The sequence below is a fragment of the Onychostruthus taczanowskii genome, unplaced genomic scaffold (genome assembly GCF_017590055.1).
Source record: "Onychostruthus taczanowskii isolate IOZ18803 unplaced genomic scaffold, ASM1759005v1 scaffold56, whole genome shotgun sequence".
NCBI classification, from domain to species: Eukaryota; Metazoa; Chordata; class Aves; order Passeriformes; family Passeridae; genus Onychostruthus; species Onychostruthus taczanowskii.
In genome coordinates this window covers 1575380-1595651 of record NW_024503235.1, presented here as the reverse complement: position 1 = coordinate 1595651, position 20272 = coordinate 1575380, and the positions used below count along the sequence as shown (strand labels likewise).

Genomic DNA, 20272 nt, shown 5'->3' with positions numbered 1-20272 from the left:
AGAGTTTGGGATGTGGCAGCTGGGAGATGCTCTCAGGGAGCGTTGGTGGCTGGGGATGGAGCAAAAGGGATTTTGGGAGCCCTCAGTGAGATGTGGTGATGGCTGCAGGGAGTGAATCCCCCTGGCACTGCTGGGTCCTGGCAGGAATCCTGCAGGCCCCAGGCCAGTGCCAACAACCCAGCAGTTCAGTCCCGCTTTCCTTTCCCCTCAGTTCTCCTATTCCGGGAAATCAGAGAGGAGGAAAAACCCAGAGGGGGAAAACCTCCCTGTGTGTGTGCCAGGGTGCTCGGGGAGGCACGGTGTGACATGGGGCACAGGCTGTCCCCACGGCAGGACCTGTCCCCACGGCAGGACCTGTCCCCACGGCAGGACACCCCGGGGATGATGGGGCTGGGATGAGCAGGACCTTGGAATGAGCAAAACCCCGGGAGGAGACACCCTGGGGTGACAGGACCACCCTGGGGTGACAGGACTGAGGCCACCTGCACCAGGACAGTCCTGGGGGGGACAGGAAGGGGCCAAGTGGCACCGTGGGACCCTCCCAGGGGTGACAGGGCTGGGGTGAGCAGCACCCCAGGGGTGACAGGGCTGGGGACACGGGCACCCCAGGGGTGACAGGGCTGGGGACACGGGCACCCCAAGGGTGACAGGACTGGGGACACGGCCACCCCAGGGAGGTTGGTGATGCGGGCAGAGGCACCGGGGGGTTCTGGGCTTGGCGGGAGCAGCCCCCTAAGGGTGTCAGGGATGGGTGAGGGGCACCCCGGGGGTGACAGAGCTGCCAAGAGACCCCACCCAGGAACGGGGGTACCCCCACCCCACCCCCTGCCGCACAGGCGGGGAGGGGGCTCGGCGGCCACCGGAACCCCCCGGTACCGGCGGGGCGGTGGCTCCACCGCGCTCCCCCCGCCCCCGGGGCGGGCTCGGCCCCGTTCCGCCCCCGCCCCTCGCCTTATCAGCGGCCGGCGGGGGGCTCGCCCCACTCCCGCCCAGCGCAGCCGCCGCGGCGGGGCCGGCACCTCCCCGAGTGCCGCACCATGGGCAGCCAGGGCTCCAAGGCGGCGGGCGGCGACCCCGACACCGCCAAGGCCAACGGGCAGGTGGGTACCGGGGGCACCGGGGGGGCACCGTGCGCCCCGCCGGGACGGGCGGCAGCGCGGACAAAGGGAGGGCGCGGGGATGGAGCCGAGGGGAGCCTTGCAGCCCCCCGGGGGGGTCTCTCCAGCCCGGTGGGTTGCGGGGGGATGCGGCACCGCCCGCGCCGCGCCCCGGGCTCCCCCCGGCACCGGGCGGGTCCCGTCCGCCGCCGCGCCCCGGTACCGGGAGTGGAGCGCGGGCGCCGCCCGCTGGTAGCGCGCTGGCCCCCCCCTACACCGAGCGATCCCCCCTGGAGACCCCAACCCGGGACCCCCGCACCCCCTTGTTGCGATCCGCACCCCCGGTGCGCTCGTGTCCCTCGGGGGAGCCCCGCTGTGTGCCCGCTGCTCCCCGGTTCCACCCCCCGCTCCCCATCCCGGTCTCCTTTTCCCGGTGGATCCCCCCGTGCTCGGTGCCCCCCCCGCCGGGAGCCCTTTGTGGGGGATTTGGGGAGGGGGCGCGGGGTCCCGGCGGTGCCTAACGCGCTCCCCCCGCAGGAGAACGGCCATGTCATCTCCAACGGGGACATGACGCCCAAGGCGGGGGTCGAGGCGACCCCCCAGAACGGGAACGGCTCGGCGGAACCCCCCAAGGAGGAGAGCGAGGGCGAAGCGGGCGCTGCCGACGGCATCGAGCCCGCCCCGGCCGCCGCCGAGCCCGCGGGAGAAGGGGCCGCGACCCCCAAGGACGCCCCCAAGAAGAAGAAGAAATTCTCCTTCAAGAAACCCTTCAAGCTGAGCGGGATCTCCTTCCGCAAGAACAAGAAAGAAGCCGGAGACTCCTCGGGCTCCTCGCCCACGGAGGAGCAGGGCAGGAGCGAGGAGAGCCCGCCCGGGGGGCTGCAACCCTCGGCTCCCCCCGAGGAGGAGCCGGGAGAGCCCAAGGATGGAGGAGAAGCCGCGGGCAGGCAGGAGGAAGAGGAGGAGGAGGAGAAGAATCAGCAGCAGCAGGGAGGGGAGAGCCACGGAGACGCCGCCAAAAGCGAGGAACCCTCCAAAACAGCGGGGCCGGAGCCTACAGCGAGCCCGGAGCTGAAAGAAGAATAAAAACACTGGGGTGTCGTCCTCAGAGGGACCCCCCCGAGCCCCCCGAGACCCCCCGAGCAGCCCCGGTCCCCACGGACTCGCCCGCACCCCCCGGACTGACACACGCCCCGCACGCCCCGCAGGTGTTTCTGTCTCTCTCTCTTTCTCTTTCTCTCTCGTTCTCCCCGTTCCTGGTAGGAAAAAAAAAACAAAAACAAAAAAAAAAAGCTGGTTTGGATTCCCACCGCCGCCACTCGGAGTAGTTTGAGCTGAATTCCTTGGGAAAATGAAAAGAAAAAAATTAATAATAATAATTATAACAAAAAACAACAAGTGGGGAGGAAGATTCGTCCCGGACGCCTCTGGAGTTTACAGTTTGTGAGAAGCCGGATCCCAAATCCTGCTCTGGGGCTCTCCAGGCTGTCCCCTCCTCCCGCTCCCACTGACTGTTCAATGGAATTTTGGATTTTTCATTTAGTTATTTTTTTTTTCCTTTATTTCTCAGTTTACATTCCTGGTTCTGACTCTTCATTTCAAGTATTTTGTGCTTTTTTTTTTTTTTTCTATAGAAATCGATGGTTTAAAAAGCTAATCTGGTTAGTTTTTGTTTTTTTTTTTATTATTATTATTATTTTTATAATATGTCTTCTATTGGCTTAAAACCATAAAGCTTGTAAGTCCGCTGTGTTTAATTCTGCTTTTAAGGGATAACTTTTAGGGTGTGGGGTGGAGAGAGGGGGCCCTGCCAGCTGTATAATGTGAAACCAACGTTGTTTTGTTTTTTTTCTTTTATTTTTTTTTCTCTCTGTAAATAATTTTTTAAACGGCCAAAAAAAAAAAAAAAAAAAAAAAAAAAAAATTTTTTTTTCTCTCTGTAAATAATTTTTTAAACGGCCAAAAAAAAAAAAAAAAAAAAAAAAAAAAAAAAAAAAACCCCCGATTTGCAATTTTTAAAATTTAAAAAAAAAAAAAAAAAAAAGACAAAAAAATGCGACAAATCCAACCAAACAAAAGCTGTAAGGTTTGAAAGGAATAAACGGTGAGCCCTTCAGGGGAGAGCTCGAGTCCTCCTTGTCCCGGACGCCAGGCCGGGGGTGGCACTTGCGGATTTAGCCCGACAGCTGCTGCCTTTAATCAGCGCCCGCGTTAATTGACCGGCGGCAGATGCAGAGCGGCCACAAAGGACTTGCCCAGCCCAGCCCATCGCTGCTCAGCTGCCTGCTCCGCTCCTCTTTTCCTCCCAGTATTTTATTTTTTTTTTCCTGGAAAAACCGTGGGGATTTTTCGGGATGAGGCGAAATTCCCGATTTGAAGCTTGGTTCCTTTTAATTTTTTTAATTATTACGATTTTTTAAAATTTAATTATTTTTTTTTTTTTTTTTTAGAGGGGGATTAGCTCCTCTGGGCTGAAAGGAGCGCACAAAAGGCGAGGCTGGGAGCAAAGATTTCCTGAACAAAGGGGGAAAAAAAAAGGAGGCGACAATGGAGCCTCTGTCCCTGCTGCTGTCACCTGCACCATCCCCGGAGCTGCTCCTGTCACCGGGACTGGGGTGGCTTTTCCACGGCAGTTTTTCCATGCCAGCTCCTCCATTTCATGGCCTTGCTCCCGATTTTCCCAGCCCTGCTCCTGTTTTGGTCAGAGAAAAGCAAAAAAAAAAAAAATTAAATTAAATTAAAATAACCCCCAAAGCGTTGTTTGCCCAACGCTGGCGAGGGCAGGGAGCTTCGAGGTGGGTGGGAATAGCCAAAAAATTCAGTGTTTTGTGCCAAAAAAACCCCAAAATCTGGGATTTACTTCCCAAGTGGATTCGTTTGTTTCAGCAGAAGGGGGAAATAAATGGGTTTTTAAACCCAGTTTTGAAGGCAAGGTGGGATTTGGGAGCGTCCAGTCTCTTCCTCAAGGTAGGTGGGAATAGCAAAAAATTCAGTGTTTTGTGCAAGGAACCAAAATCAGGGATCTGCTCCTCCAGGGAATTCGTTTCTTTGAGCAGAAGTGTGAAATAAATGGATTTTTTACCCAATTTTGAAGGGAAATTGGGAGCATCCGGGCTATCCCCTTTTTAGGGTTGTTTTTTTTTATTTTTTTTTTTTTTTTTTTTTTTTTTTTATTTTTTTTTTTTTTTTTTTTTTTTAGAGGGGGATTAGCTCCTCTGGGCTGAAAGGAGCGCACAAAAGGCGAGGCTGGGAGCAAAGATTTCCTGAACAAAGGGGGGAAAAAAAAAGGAGGCGACAATGGAGCCTCTGTCCCTGCTGCTGTCACCTGCACCATCCCCGGAGCTGCTCCTGTCACCGGGACTGGGGTGGCTTTTCCACGGCAGTTTTTCCATGCCAGCTCCTCCATTTCATGGCCTTGCTCCCGATTTTCCCAGCCCTGCTCCTGTTTTGGTCGGAGAAAAGCAAAAAAAAAAAATTAAATTAAATTAAAATAACCCCCAAAGCGTTGTTTGCCCAACGCTGGCGAGGGCAGGAGCTTGGAGGTGGGTGGGAATAGCCAAAAAATTCAGTGTTTTGTGCCAAAAAAACCCCAAAATCTGGGATTTACTTCCCAAGTGGATTCGTTTGTTTCAGCAGAAGGGGGAAATAAATGGGTTTTTAAACCCAGTTTTGAAGGCAAGGTGGGATTTGGGAGCGTCCAGTCTCTTCCTCAAGGTAGGTGGGAATAGCAAAAAATTCAGTGTTTTGTGCAAGGAACCAAAATCAGGGATCTGCTCCTCCAGGGAATTCGTTTCTTTGAGTAGAAGTGTGAAATAAATGGATTTTTAACCCAATTTTGAAGGGAAATTGGGAGCATCCGGGCTCTTCCCAAGCCTCGAGGTAGGTGGGAAAACCAAAAAAATTCCATGTTTTATGCAAGGAAACCAAAATCAGGGATCTGCTTCCCAAATTAATTCATTTATTTGAGCAGAGGGGTGAAAAAAATGGGTTTTTAAACTCAATTTTGAAGGCAAAGTGGGATTTGGGAGCATCCAGGCTCTTCCCAAGCCTCAGGGTAGGTGGGAATATCAAAAATTTCCATGTTTTATGCAAAGAAACCAAAATCATGGATCTGCTTCCCAATGGGATTCATTTGTTTGAGCAGAAGTGTGAAATAAATGGGGTTTTTACCCGATTTTGAAGGGAAATTGGGAACATCTGGGCTCGAGGTAGGTGGGAATATCCAAAAATTCAGTGTTTTATGCAAGGAACCAAAATCAGGGATCTGCTTCCCTAATTGATTAATTTTTGACCAGAAAGATGAAATAAATTGATTTTTTTTAAATCCAGAGGGGTGAAATAAATGGAATTTTTTACCCAATTTTTGCAGGATTTGGGAGCAGCTGGCCGAGCTGCAGCCTGGCAGCCATTTCAGGAATGCTGGAAAAGGGGAATTCAATGGAGATCCCATTGAAATTCCAGGGGTTTTGTTCCAAAAAGGGGAGGATTTCACGTGGGAGGGAGGATGGAGCTTCCTGGGCTGATTAAAGAAAGGAATTTTGTTCCTCTTGGATTTTGGGTGAAATCACTCAAATTCAGCCCAAAGATGAATTCAATCCCTCCCTTCCCATCATTTTATTATTCCCAAATTGCTCCACTCCAAGCACAAAACCAGCCAGGGGCAGGGATGAGGAGCCAGCTGGGATTTGGGAATAAAACCACCCAAAAAAAATTAAATCCCCCAAAAAAATCCCCATCATGTTTTTGAGTTCCTTTTTCCAGACAGAGGGAGAATGTCAAGGCTGTTTTCTTAAAAAAAAATCCCCAAAACCCAAATAATTTACCAATGAAATAACAACTGACAAAAGAGATTCAAGCAGGTTTTCAGGTGGAGGATAAATAAATAAATGAAATGTTTTTGGTGGATGGAATTAAACCAACATCCCTCAAAGAAGGAGGGAATTCATGTTTTATTTTAATTCCCAAATCCTAATCCCACCTCTAATATTTTGCTGGGATCCAAGGACAGCTCTGAAATGAATAAATTAATTAAGCAGAAAGCAGAGCAGGCTCACACCAACCGTAGAAATGGAGCAGTTTTATTACAAAGGTCCTGAAAATTCAAAATAAACGCATCTTTAAAAAACCACAATAGATTTTCCCCTCCCCTCCCCTCCCTCCCACATTCCCCAGACACAAAGTTACACTGATCTCTCTCTTGCTTCACATAAAAACACTGAAAATCAGAGTGAAAAACCTCACTCAGACCCCAAAGAGACTAAAAAACTCCACGGTGAGGGGCAAGGGGGAGGAAAAAGGGTGGTGGGGGGAAAAAAACAAGGAATTTAAAAAAATAAACCTTTTGAAAAAGAAGCTGTGTGAAGTTTTAGCAGCATTATTGGAGTTGAAACCTCAGCAGTGCTCCCGTGGGAGGGTGCAGAACCTCTGGAATTCCAGAGGGATCCCCCTGAGAAAGGAGAGCAGCGAGTGGAAACTGCCTGAAAAAAAAAAAAACAAACAAAAAAAATTTAAAAAATCCGAATTTCACCCCCCAAAAGTTGGGGGTTTTTTCACCTTCTCTCCAAAAAAGCTGTACAAAAGGAGAGGTGAAAGGTCACAAAGGAGATTTGAGGGAGAGGAGCTGTGGAAATGCTCAGAGCCCCATCTGCTGTTCCCTCAGAAGGCAGCAGGATAAAAAGGTTGGGATTTACTGGCCTTGGGAGGGGAATTCTGCAAAACTTGGCTTCAAAATCAGGGAAAAATTGGGGTTTTTTTAAGGACACACATGAAGAAAAGCTTGGCAGCCAGGCTCTGGGCTGGCCTTGAGGGGATTTCAGGAGAAAAATGAAGCCAAAAGAGGAGGAATTTTCTCCCCACCCAGAAAGGGGAATAAAAAGCCAGGTAAAAAATCCCATCCCTTCCCTCCTGGAGGTGCAGCAAATGCTGCCACACTCCCTGGATCCAGGAGATCTTGGAAAACTGAAGCACCCCCTGAGGGTGATTTTCATTTTATATTTTCCAGATCTGGGCTCTGGGGCTGATTTATTTAAAAAAATAAAAAAAAAGAAGAAAAAAGGATTTTTCAGATTTTTTTTTCAGCTGCTTCATCTCTTTCCCCAAGTTTGCTGCAGGGAGGAGCCAACTCTGTTCAAGAACTGCACAATTTTGACCCTGAGAAGTGGCACCAGCTGGCAGGTTTTTGTTTTTGTTTTGTTTTGTCATGGTGGAATCCAACTGGAAACCACAAAAGTCTCTCCCAGGCTTCATTTGGGAATTGTCCCATTAAGAAATAACACCAAAAAAAAAATCGAGGAAAACCAAGAATTGATGGCCATCTTTCCACCTAACCTGAAAGGCAGACACTACTTCTACTTAAATTATTCTTTTCCAAGGTTATTTCAGGAGAGAGGGAAGGGGAGGAAGTGATTTTTGTGTTTTTAGAGCCACACCAAGGAGGGGCAGTGGAAGGCAAAGGGTGAAACTCCCTGGTCACCAAAGCTGGGCTGCTCAGAATCCTCCCCTGCCTGCTCCCAGTGGAGTGCAGCAAGGAATAATTTACAGTTCTCCAGTCATTTATACAATTATATAGAAATATATACAGAAAACATATATAAAATAGAAATCCTGTGGGGAGGAGGCAACCCAGGAGCTAAACCTATGACAAGCAGCCAGCTGCAGCCACTCAGGTGGATTTTGTCTCTTCCTTCACCCTGGGGAAGCAAAAAAAGAGAAGGATTTGGCTTAAATCAACATTTTGGGTTTGGATCTAACAAAAAGGCTTAAAAGCGTTGCTCATATGGTTCATTTTCAGCTAAAATTTAATTTAATTTTTTAATATATTGCTGAAGGAAAGAGCAATATTTTCAGCCCTCTCAACACCTGCAAACCTCTTCCAGTGAGGAACCTGTGACAAACCCACCCAAAGTGCCACCCAAATTGTCACATCACCCCCCCAAAGCCCCCAAACCCCCTGGGCAGGAGCCAGGCTCACCCCCCTAAATCCCTGGGCAGGAGCCAGGCTCACCCCCCTAAATCCCTGGGCACAGGCAGGAGCCAGGCTCACCCTTTGGGTTCTGCTGCTGCTGCTGTTGCTGCTGCTGCTGCTGCTTTTTCCTCTTTTGCTTTTTCCTCTTCTTTCTCATCTGGAAGAATAAAATAAAAAATTCCAGACACAGAGCAGTGCAGGAGGAAGAATTCCAGGCAGGAGGTGCCAGCTGTGCTGCTCACCTTTCTTCTCCTCTTCCTCCTTCTCCTCCTCTGCCTTCACACGTTTGGCTTTCTTGAAGTTGGCGACGTTCTTGCGCCCTCCCTCCCCCTCGTCCTCGGAGTCGGAGAATTCCTCGTCACAGGAGATTCTCTTGTTGGAATTTCGGACTGGAAGGGGAGAGCACAGAGCTTGGCTGAGCAGATTTTCAACATCAGGAGGCTCCCAGCATGAATTCTCTGAGTGGAGCTCACAGAAATGAGGATTAGGCCACGATCAAATCACTTTTTGTGGTACCTGCTGCATGTTGAACTCATCCCTTCCCACCTGCTCCAGGATCATGGGGACATCTCAGGTCAGGCACAGTGGGATGTCTGGACCTGAGAGCAGGTTTAGAACCAGACTCCCACTGCCAGATCTGTCTGCCACATCCCAAGGGCCAAGCTGGAGAGAAAACTCCATTTTTCACTGCTGGGATCACACCCAGGATTCTGCCAAGGATTCTGTCCCAGCACTCAGCTACTGCTGGAATTGTCCCTTGACAAACAAAGGTTTTTCCCATTATGGAATTCACCTGACAGGAGAGACCCTGCAGTGCTCTGTCCCACAAAAATCCTGCAGGGAGGTGGGAATGGACTCAGATCAGAGAGGTTAAAACAGGAGTGAGAACCCTGGGCAGAGCCTGAGTGAAGCTCCAGCTCCTCCCCGGGGTTTTTGGGGGATCCACAAAGCTCCAGCCCAAGGCTTTGACTCTGGGTGTCCCCACAAACCAAGGGGGCTAAATCCTGGAGTCAGAATTGGATTTAAACCCTACATCCTCCTCATGAAGAGCTGCTCATGGATCCTGCTCAGTTTTGGGCTTTTCCCAGCACCATTCCATTCCCAGCACATTTCCATCCCCAGAATTCCCAGCACAATTCCATCCCCAGCACCACTCCCAGCACATTTCCATTCCCAGCACAATTCCATCCCCAGAATTCCCAGCACAATTCCATCCCCAGCACCACTCCCAGCACATTTCCATCCCCAGCACATTTCCACCCCCAGCACCTACTGGAAATGCGTTTTTCAGGATCATCCTCCTCCTCATCCCCACTGTCCTCCTGGACAGCATCCTCAGGAATTGGCTGCATCTGGACCCCGGGAGCGTGAGGGAGCATCCTCAGGTTCTCGAAGAGCCTCTGCCTAGAGCCAGCCAGGGAAGGACACTTTGTCACCAGGGGCCACCCAAGGCCACCAGCCCCCTGCAAGGGCTGTTCCCCCAAGGCTCACTTGATTTTCTCCAGGTATTCGTTGGTGTTCTGGTTGGTCATGTTGGAGGGGCTGATGTGGAGCTTGAAGTCTGGCCCAAAGTACTCAAAGTAGTCGTTGTATGGAAGTTCTGGGGGGAAATTAACGGTAATTAACACCAAATTATCAGCAGGAGCAGCTACAGCACTCAGGAATCCAAAAGGGATCATGCAGAGGTAACAGAAGCCCAGCAGCAGCATCTCCCTGAGCTCCTGGGGGGCATCTTTGATCCCAGCCCTGCTCCAGGGGGGTGACCATTGGGAATCTCAGTGTCCAGAGGCACAGCTATCACTGATCCAGCCCTCCAGGGTTACCATTGGGAATCTCAGTGTCCAGAGGCACAGCTATCACTGATCCCAGCCCTGCTCCAGGGGGTTACCATTAGGAATCTCAGTGTCCAGAGGCACAGCTATCACTGATCCCAGCCTTGCTCCAGGGGGGTTACCATTGGGAATCTCAGTGTCCAGAGCCACAGCTATCACTGATCCCATCCCTCCAGGGTTACCACTGGGAATCTCAGTGTCCAGAGGCACAGCTATCACTGATCCCAGCCCTCCAGGGGGTTACCATTGGGAATCTCAGTGTCCAGAGCCACAGCAGTCTCGTAGGTCCAGCAGCGAGCCACGTTGCGGATCGTGTACCCCCCTCCTCCCAGCATCAGCATGGGCAGGTTAAAGCTCTTCACAAACTCCACACACTTGGCATGGCCTGCAGTGCAGAAACAAGGTCACACTCGTGGCACAAATGCCAGCTTTTCATGGGATCTCGTGCTGGGCCCGTGGCAGTTCAGTCCTACCTTTGATGGTGAGGTTGAAGCAGCCCAGCCTGTCCCCAGACAGGGAATCAGAGCCACACTGCAGGACAACAGCGCTGGGCTGGAACGTCTCCATCACCTTGGAGATCACCTAAACAACAAAGGCCCTGTCACCCCCTGCCCACAGGCCACTGTCACAGCAGCACAGTGACAGCCAGGCACGTGAAGCCATCCCTGGTGCTCCCACAGCTGCCCTGCCAACACTGGGGCTCTCACACCGAGGAGCTCCCGCACAGGCCCCGATTGTTCGGGGGGAACAGAGCCCTTGGTGAGTCTTGTCCCAGAAAAAACTCAACAAAATCCCCCAAAGAATGGCCCTAAGGACAAAGTGGGAGCCACAGAGGATCCCTCAGCAGAGGAGGCTTCACTTACAGGCTTGAAAATGGCTTCGTAGGACTCGTCGTCGATGCCGTCGCGCAGCGGGTAATTGACAGCGTAGTACTTCCCTTTGCCTGCCCCGATGTCCTGTGGGGTGAGAGAGCAGAACAGAGCTCACCAGAAACCCAAATCCTGCCCCAAACTGGGAAAGGAAGATTGGAACCCAGTCAAATCCAGAGATAAAGCCAGAGTGATTAATGTGGTTAAATATTAACGATTTGCTGCGGAGATGCAAAGCAGCGGGCTGGGCTGGGCTGAGCAGTCGCTGAATCTATTCAGTCACTGAATTCTATTTTGTAATAAAAATAAAATATTCTACACTGAAATATTATATATTTTAATATTTTTATCACTCTCACATCCAAGTGGTTTATTAAAAATAGTTATTCCATTAATGTTGCAGCACCAAGCTCTTGGCAAGGCTGAAAAAATACAAATCCCGAGTGAAAGATGAGAGGATTTAGATCCAAAAAAAACCCCAATTCCTGTAAAAATCCCATAAAAATAAGTAAAGAACCTTTCACCCCTGAGAACAGAAGTTCTGGCAATGTCACAAGTCACAGGTGACACCCTGAGTCACTGCAGGAAATGCCAATAAAAATCCACTCCCTCAGAAACCTTCACCAAGAGTTTGTGTCACCAGGCTGGGGCTGCAAAGTGACCAAAATGTCACCTTCAGGGTCATTTTTGTGAGCACAACCCCACCAGAGAGCAAAGATCTGTTTGATCACTGATCATCCACCCCTCTGCCCTCAGAAAATGGGTGTCACCCAGGGACAGGCAGGAAAGCTGGGAAAAAACCCCCAAATTTCCTGGGAATTTGGTGGCTCTCACCCTGAGGTCCCCAGTTCCTGGGAAATATTCTCCATATTTGTGGAAGGACACGGTCATGACCCTGTCTGTGGTGTAAAAAGCCTCCTCCACCCCGTCCCCGTGGTGGATGTCGATGTCAATGTACAGCACTCGCTGGTGGTACCTGGAAAAAATCAGAATATTGCAATTCTTCTGAGGAAAAACTGCTCCAGAGCAGAGGAAACCGGGAGCAGAGCAGGGAATTCAGGGCAGGATTTCCAGGGGAAGGAGCTGCAGGGAAGGGACAGAAAATAAAGTGATTTTTGCTGCTGAGTTTGTTTCAGATTCAGCCAATAAAGTGCATTTTTTCTGCACATTTTTCTGCACATTTTTCTGCCCAAGCCTCCCACAGGGAGGTTTGCCTGGAGCTGTCACACAGCCAGGGGTGGGACAAAGAACAGCAGCAAAAAAAAAACATGCAAAAAGCTGCAAAAAGCTGCAAAAATCCTCTGCCTCCTGCTGAGGGAAAGCCTGCACTGGAGGAACTGCAAATTCCCTGTCCCACCTTTGAGGGGGAGCCCTGAATCCAGGGAGGTCCCTGGGCCAGGAAGGCTGGAGGGAAAATAAATCCCAGAGGAGCTGGGATTGATTTATAATCCCAACAATTAGAATTTAATTAATTTATAATAAATAGAATGTTATAATAGAATTTATAATAAATAGAAAATAATAGGATTTATATAATATTTATCATAATAATAAAAAGATTATATTTAAAATAATAGTATAAATATTCTAATTATTTCTAATAAATAATAAAGTATAGAATTATAGAATTATCTATAATTATTATAATTGTGTATCTTATATATTATATTATATTATTTATATAATTATATTATTCTAAATATTATGTTATGTTATAGTATATATTATAGTATATTACATTATATTATATTATATATATTTTATATTTTATAAGTTGTTATATTTCCTATATTATATGATAATTTATTATTATATCACATTATATTATACTATATTATGTATTAGATAGTATTTGTATTATGTCATATTATGTTATATATCAATTATATATTTTATATTACATATTATATATGTTATGTTTATATATTATATTATATTATTTATTATATATTATATTATATTATATTATATTATATTATATTATATTACATTACATTATATAATATTACATCATATTACATTACATTATATCCCCAAAATCCCTTTTGCTATTTCCCCCCCCAAAATCCCTTCTGCCATTCCCTCCCCAAAATCCCTTTTGCGAGCGAGCGCAGCAGAGCCCAAACATCCAAAAACCCCCCAGAACAAAGGAAAACTGCAGAGCAGAAGCAGCGAGGAGGGGGAGCAGAGGTGCTGCCCGCACTTGAGCAGCTCCAGGATGGCCAGCACGATGTCGTTGACGTAGCAGAAGCCAGAAGCTTCTGATTTTTTGGCGTGGTGGAGACCTCCTGCCCAGTTCACCGCAATGTCCGTCTGCTGCTTGTTCAGCTTCACCGCGCTGGCTGCGGGACGAGAGAAACCCCAAGGGTTAAAGCAGGAGGGAGAAGCCTGGCTGAGGTGAAGCTCCAGCTCCTCCCCGGGGTTTTTGGGGGATTCACAAACCCCCCGGGGTTTTTGGGGGGCTCCTGCTCCAGGGTTTGACTCTGCATGTCCCCACGAATCGAGGGAAAACGGGAAATGTTTCTCAGCCTTTCCCACTTTTGCCTCAGAGCGGGAAAATCCCCACGAAGTCAGCTGGGGTCACACTGGAGACACTCTGGGCTCTCAGAGCCCTGAACAGAGCGAGGTTTTAGCTGAGATATGCTGGGGTTGTTGAGTGAAAATGCATCCAGGCAGAGGAAGCTCTGCTCCCCCAGCCCCTTCCATCAGCTCTGCACGTTCTGGGACCTCCCAGGATCCAAATCAGTCAGGAATTCTGTGGAATTCTGCAGCCCTGGGAGCAGGGCTGGAAATTCATCCAGGCAGAGGAAGTTCTCCTCTCCCAAACTTTTCCATCAACTCCCTGGGACCTCCCAGGATCCAAACAAATCAGGAATTCCGTGGAATTCTGCAGCCCTGGGAGCAGAGAGAGCACAGAGCTGCTTCAAAACCTGCTGCAGTCAGGGCTGGGTGCTGCTGGCACAGGAAACACAGGCTGGAGGTGACACTGTGGCAGCAGCAGCCACAAAGCTCTCGGGCTGTGCACACAAACAGCTCTGCTGTGAGTTATGGGAAAATAAAAAAACATTTCAATGTTCCAGCTCTCAAACCTTTCAGTTTCTGCTTTGCCTTATGTCCAGAGTGGGTGGTTTTTTAAAAACAGCACCCTGGTCTTTCCTTCTCAGGTTGTGCCTGCTCAGAGTGAGACTTTTACAACTTTTATTTGAATGTAAAGCTCACGTTGGTTTTTCTTTCTTTTTTTTTTATTCAACAGTGCTGTTGTGGTTTTGTTTTAACTCTTTTTTAACTCACTGGTGATGTTACAGAGCCTTCAGTGAGGTAAAAAAATCAGTGATTAACAAATGGAAAGGGATTCAACAGGCAAAGCTTGGAGAAATCTGGATTTCCTTATGAAATCAGCAATAGGTTCACAGAGACAGAATATAAAACACAATAAAAAATACACAGGATTTGTGATCTTACCAACAGAGCCTCCAGCAGAGAGCTGACAGAACTCAAAGAGCCCATCAAACACAGGGCAGTCCTCCCCAACATTAACTGGAAGAGAATGGAAAAGAGTCATTAAAATAAAAGCAGAAATAAAATCCAAATTTCACACCAACATTTGGATTTGTTAAGTGGCCAAAAGTGTGAAACAGAATGCTGTGATCAAATGATGCAATGGAAATGTGTGGCTGACACTTTGCACACTCCTTTAACTTCAAATCACACAGCTTTGGGTTCTCAGCACAACTGGAGGTTTAGCCTCAATAAATTTTTGCTGCAATTAATTCCACTATTAAAAATAGTTACTCTTTACAAGAAATTAAACTTCAGGCCCTTTGATTTACTCTGCCCAAGTCTGGCATGCAAAAATGGAATTAGAAACTGTTCATCCCCTTTCCAGCAGGTTTTGTTGAAGAAAAGCTCTGTCCTTTGCATGTTGAAATTTCACATTTTGGCTTTTTCTGGAATAAAAACAGTGCAGAAAACACTGAGCACCAGAGAGAGCCGAGTGTTCATGAGCTGTGGCTGCTCCAGGGGTAAACAGGTCAGTTTGGGTAAAAAATCCATTTTGCTGGATGTCATTTGGTGGATTAAAGGATATCATGGACTGGGGGAGGCTTTCAGTGTGTATAAATCATCAACCATGTGCAGAAATATCTGTCCCCTTCAGCTCTCAGGGGCTTTCCAAGAGTGAAATGTTTAAACAAAGCTTGAGCTCTCCCCACTGGTTGTCTGGGCTTGTTAGAAATCTATTTTGCCATAAAAAAACATCAGCTCAGAGCAGCTGAGACACCAAATCCAGGTTTTTGTACCATTAAAGAGACTTTCCATGGATTGGAGAGGCTGGAACAAGACATCAGCTCATAATTGACAAAATCATCAGAAAGAGTATCTCACTCTGCCCCATTTCCAAGCTGCCACTGCCCTGAAAATCCTTCAGATTTGGGGTGAATTGAGGATTTGGGTTTTAATTTGCTGGTTTAAATGCCCCAACTCTTCTGGTTGAAGATGAGCACTAACACAAAATCCACACAGGTCAGAAATGGAGCAATTCTTTCACCTCCAAGCCAGGAAAGGAATTTAGGCAAGAAAATCCCAAAATACAACAGGTCAAAGGATTTGAGGATGAACACAAAATCCACACAGGTCAGAAACGGAGCAATTCTGTCACCTCCAAGCCAGGAAAGGAATTTAGGCAAGAAAGACCCAAAATACAACCAGGTCAAAGGATTCCCCTCATCTCCTTTAGCTTGAGAGTGGGACCTGGTTTTAAATTCTTTATTCACCAGCAAAATCCAAAAGCAGCAGAGTTAGAAGAACGCCCACAGAAATTTATCCCAAATTTCTGGAGCTGGGATTGCCAGGTTTTCAGCTGCAGCATCACTCACATCTTTGCATCTGCTTGCTGTACTCAGACATGTTGTCAGGGCGGATGGACCTCAGGAATTTGATGTAATCATCGCTGTGGTACTTGGTCATCTCCTCTGCATTGGCCTTGTGAGGACGCTGCAAGGACAGCAACACAGCAAGGGTTGCTCTGGGATTTATTCCCTCCCTAATTCCCATTTCCAGCCCCACATTTATCCCAGGAACTGTGGAAAGTATCAAAGCAGCAGTGCTAAGGAAGAAAAAGTGGGTTTGAAAGGCGAGAATGGCACTGTTGGGAAGTGTTACATGGGTAGACGTGGAAATAAATTTAATTTCAAGGATAAAAATCAGTTTTCCAGTCTCACTTTTCAGTCTCCAAAGCCTCTCTGAAGCCCAGAACCCCTCACTTCACCACTGAGAAAAAACCAGAAATACACCAACACAACTGACTGGGGTTTATTCCTTTCCTCTCAGAGAAAAGCTCCACAATTAAAGCCTGAAACATCAATTATGACATCCAATAATGAGCTTACATAGATCTCCATCTTCCTGTAGAGCCCATAGTTGAGCAGGAGGTTGTGGGTCATGCGGATCCTGTGGGGTTTCATGGGATGTCCTTGGCCATAATAATAATTCCCAACATCCCCTGGAAGCAGAAATGAGTTTGTCAGCAATTCCTGCAGAGGGAATCATCAGCTCCTCTGGGATTCGTGTGGCTGGGATCCTGGCACAGGGATATCCATGGATTCAGGGTTCCCCCTCAAATGTGAGACAGGGAATTTGGAATGCCACCAGTGCAAGGAGTCCCTGCCCGTGCCAGGGATGTCTCCAAGGCTCCCCCTCAAATTTGAGACAGGGGATTTGGAATGCCACCAGTGCAAGGAGTGCCTGCCATTGGAAAGGGCTGGAATTGGATCACTGCTGCTGGATCATCTCCCAACCCAATCCTTTCCATGGCCGTGGCAGTGCAGAGGGAGAATCTCCAAGGTTTGGGGTCAGAGGAGCCCAGGCTGAGTGCCAGGGATGTCTCCCAGGGTCCCCCTCAAATTTGAGACAGGGGATTTGGAATGCCACCAGTGCAAGGAGTCCCTGCCTGTGCCAGGGATGTCTCCAAGGCTCCCCCTCAAATTTGAGACAGGGGATTTGGAATGCCCCCAGTGCAAGGAGTGCCTGCCCTTGGAAAGGAGCTGGAATTGGATCATTGCTGCTGGATCATCTCCCAACCCAATCCTTTCCATGGCCGTGGCAGGGCAGAGGGAGAATCTCCAAGGTTTGGGGTCAGAGGAGCCCAGGCTGAGTGCCAGGGATGTCTCCAAGGCTCCCCCTCAAATTTGAGACAGGGGATTTGGAATGCCCCCAGTGCAAGGAGTGCCTGCCCTTGGAAAGGAGCTGGAATTGGATCATTGCTGCTGGATCATCTCCCAACCCAATCCTTTCCATGGCCGTGGCAGGGCAGAGGGAGAATCTCCAAGGTTTGGGGTCAGAGGAGCCCAGGCTGAGTGCCAGGGATGTCTCCCAGGGTCCCCCTCAAACTTAAGATAGGGAATTTGGAATGCCACCAGTGCAAAGAATTCCTGCCCTTGGAAAGAGGCTGGAATTGGATCATTGCTGCTGGATCATCTCCCAACCCAACCCCTTCCATGGCTGTGGCAGTGCAGAGGACAAATCTCCAAGGTTTGGGGGTCAAAGGAGCTCGGGCTCAGTGCCAGGGATGTCTCCCAGGCTCCCCCTCAAATCTGAGGCAGGGGATTTGGAATTCCACCAGTGCAAGGAATCCCTGCCCTTGGAAAGGGGCTGGAATTGCTCCTGGATCATCTCCCAACCCAACCCTTTCCATGGCTGTGGCAGTGCAGAGGACAAATCTCCAAGGTTTGGGGTCAGAGGAGCTCGGGCTCAGTGCCAGGGATGTCTCCCAGGCTCCCCCTCAAATCTGAGGCAGGGAATTTGGAATTCCACCAGTGCAAGGAATCCCTGCCATTGGAAAGGGTCTGGAATTGGATCATTGCTGCTGGATCATCTCCCAACCCAACCCAACCCTTTCCATGGTGGCAGTGCAGAGGGAGAATCTCCAAGGTTTGGGGTCAGAGGAGCTCGGGCTCAGTGCCAGGGATGTCTCCCAGGCTCCAGGGAGGGCTGGGAGCAGGAGCCCTGGAGTTAATCCCAGCTCAGACAGTGACTCAGCCCAGGAACACCCGGCCTGAGCCTCACTTTCCTCCTGTTTACCCAAGGGAAACGGGATCCAGGGAACTCTGAACTCTGCAAACACCACCCAGCTCTGCTTTTACACCTCCACACTTCTTTTCACCCCTTTTTATTCCTTCAAATCCCCCAGAGGATCCCCAGGCCTTTCCAGCCACCCCCCTGGCATTATTTTATGGGACATGGGGAACAGAGTCACCTCCCCACGTGGATTTTCTGCTCCAAACTGAGCTCCCACCTCACTGATAAACGAGGTTTTTATCCCACCTCCCTTCCCAGGGGCACTCATTTCCCTGAAATTCACGGGGATTTCCCTTTCAGATTTCAGATTTGGCTGCAGGGAGCAGGAATCTCTCTCTCCCAAGCCTCATTTTCCTGGGAAACCAGACCAAGCTGCTCCTGCTCCTTTTGGGAAGCAGCAGCAGATCCAATCCGGTCTGGCCAGTGACTCAGAGGGCAGAATTAATATTTCATCAGCACTCTCCACCTTCAGCAGAAGCAGTTTTTCCTCCTCTGGACATGGATCTGTTTTCAGGCAGGAAAAGGAGATGCCAGAAGTGCAAATCCCACATCCAGGCAAGCCTGCTGCTGGGACTGACCTGTCTCTGGAGCTCTGGGGGAATGTTCTTTCAGCAAACACAATTTTTTTTTTTTTCAGTGAAACACAATTTTTTCCCCACCGAAAATAATTCTATTTTCTGAAATTTTGGCAATCCACCCTGCCAGTTTTAGGGATGCATTTTACTACCTCTAAATCAAGATTTGGGGAACTTGCAAGAGATGTTTGAGGCTCTGCCTAGAAAATGCAAGCACAGAACTCAGTGAAGCTTTTAAAAAGCCAGCCCTGAGCTCCTGCTCCCTGTGCTGAGCACATCCCAAGCCCCGTGGATCCCTGGCTCAGCTCAGCTGCTCCTGGACGTCAGAGCAGATTAAGGAGTGTGAACTTAGCAGGGGTTAAACAAATCCCTCCACGGGGAGCTCTGAGGGGAGAAATTCCAGCCAAACCTTCCCCCAGCCCCTCAGGATTGCAGGAAGGACCCCAGTTCCTTCAGCTCATGAAATTTAGGGAATTCCCAGCAGCAGGTTGAGCTGTTTCAACCTCCCAGTGTGGAAAATAAAAAGCTCAAATGAACAAATTATTTATTTCCTCTCAGTAAAAGCAGCTTTTTACCCCTCAGCTGTGGATGTTCAAAAGCTGCTCAGAAAAGAACAGTGAAAAAGAAAAAATAATAAATAAAGAGCACTAAAACCTCACCACAAAGTATGGAACCCGAATTTGTGAAATTCTTGTGCAGCAAAGACCTGCAGGGCAGCAGCATTTCAAACAAAACAACTGCTTATTTCACATTTCAGATATAACTGGATGCCTTAAAAAATTATAACCCAGCAGAGCTGAAAACCTCCCATTTGAGGGGGAAAAAAAAATCCCATTTTTAGAGGGGAAAAAAAAATAGGACAGGATTTGGAAAAGCCTCCTGCACTGGGCACATCCTTAGAGGGGGGAAAGCAGCAAGAAGAAAAAGTTTTTATTTGATTTCAGGCTAAAAACCGTGTTGGAACAGAGTCTGTGACACAAGGTGAGCACAGAGCCAGTGCAAAACGAGCAGGGAAAGGGAGAGGGGCAGGACTGGGAGTCCCCAGCCCCACAGGACACCCCGTGAGCCTTTGGGATCTGCTCCTTCTGCTGCCCCAAAAGGAGCCATGCACACTGCAGAGGCAGAGCTGAAGGATGTTCCTGGCCAGGAGCTCCCTGCACACAGCCACGCAATCCCAAATCCCTTCTGTCCCCTCGTGAGCCCAAAACGCTGTCCCAGGAGTGGTTTGTCCTGCTCAGAGCCCGTCCAGCACCTCCCCAAATCCTTCTCCAACATCTCAGCACCCAAAGCCTCTCCTGGCCTCCAGCTCTTCTCACCAAGCCGGAGTCTTCCCTGCCTTTCCCAACTCCCAAATGCCCAGATCTCCAGACCTCCCCATCCCATTCCATCCCCGTGATCTTCCCCCAAATCCTCAGATCTCCACATTTCCCCATGCCCCTGATCTTCCCCCAAATCCTCAGATCCCCACACTTCCCCATGCCCCTGATCTTCCCCCAGATCTCCACATTTCCCCATCCCACTCCTCTGATTTTCCCCCAGATCTCCACATTTCCCCATGCCCCCGATCTTCCCCCAAATCCCCACATTTCCCCATGCCCCCACAGCTCTGATCTTCCCCCACTCATCCCATTCTCCTCTCCAGTGCTCCCCATAACCCTGCCATGCCCCCCCACGCTTCCTATCCCCTCATCCCCACTAAAACCCCCACACAACCCTTGACCCCACGCCCTGACCGTCCCTGTCCATCAATGCCCCCAACACCCCCCACCAAAACCTTTAAACCCCCTCACCTCCGTGACCCTAATGATCCCCCATTACCAACCTCCCATCCCACTCCCAGCACCCCCATCCTCCCTCAGTG

At 49.2% G+C, this 20272-nt stretch overlaps 2 protein-coding genes across 2 annotated transcripts in view; one reads left to right on the top strand and one right to left on the bottom strand.

The window, feature by feature from the left end:
* The first annotated feature begins 968 nt into the window (after nt 1-968).
* Nucleotides 969-2993, top strand: MARCKSL1 (MARCKS like 1). Its single transcript, XM_041417545.1, has 2 exons — nt 969-1100; nt 1635-2993. The coding sequence occupies exons 1-2, from the start codon at nt 1038-1040 to the stop codon at nt 2181-2183; spliced, it is 612 nt and encodes a 203-aa protein (XP_041273479.1). The 5' UTR covers nt 969-1037; the 3' UTR covers nt 2184-2993.
* Nucleotides 2994-5919: 2926 nt separating this feature from the next.
* Nucleotides 5920-20272, bottom strand: part of HDAC1 (histone deacetylase 1) — a 14651-nt gene continuing 298 nt past the window's right edge. The window contains exons 2-14 of the mRNA XM_041417658.1: nt 16150-16262; nt 15637-15754; nt 14225-14299; nt 12966-13104; nt 11597-11738; nt 10757-10849; nt 10367-10475; nt 10138-10278; nt 9553-9661; nt 9335-9465; nt 8304-8450; nt 8140-8218; nt 5920-7786 (exon numbers count right to left, since the gene is read on the bottom strand). Of these exons, the coding sequence (XP_041273592.1) occupies nt 7759-7786; nt 8140-8218; nt 8304-8450; nt 9335-9465; nt 9553-9661; nt 10138-10278; nt 10367-10475; nt 10757-10849; nt 11597-11738; nt 12966-13104; nt 14225-14299; nt 15637-15754; nt 16150-16262 (1424 nt within the window). The 3' untranslated portion in view covers nt 5920-7758. The remainder of the gene's footprint in view (nt 7787-8139; nt 8219-8303; nt 8451-9334; nt 9466-9552; nt 9662-10137; nt 10279-10366; nt 10476-10756; nt 10850-11596; nt 11739-12965; nt 13105-14224; nt 14300-15636; nt 15755-16149; nt 16263-20272) is intronic.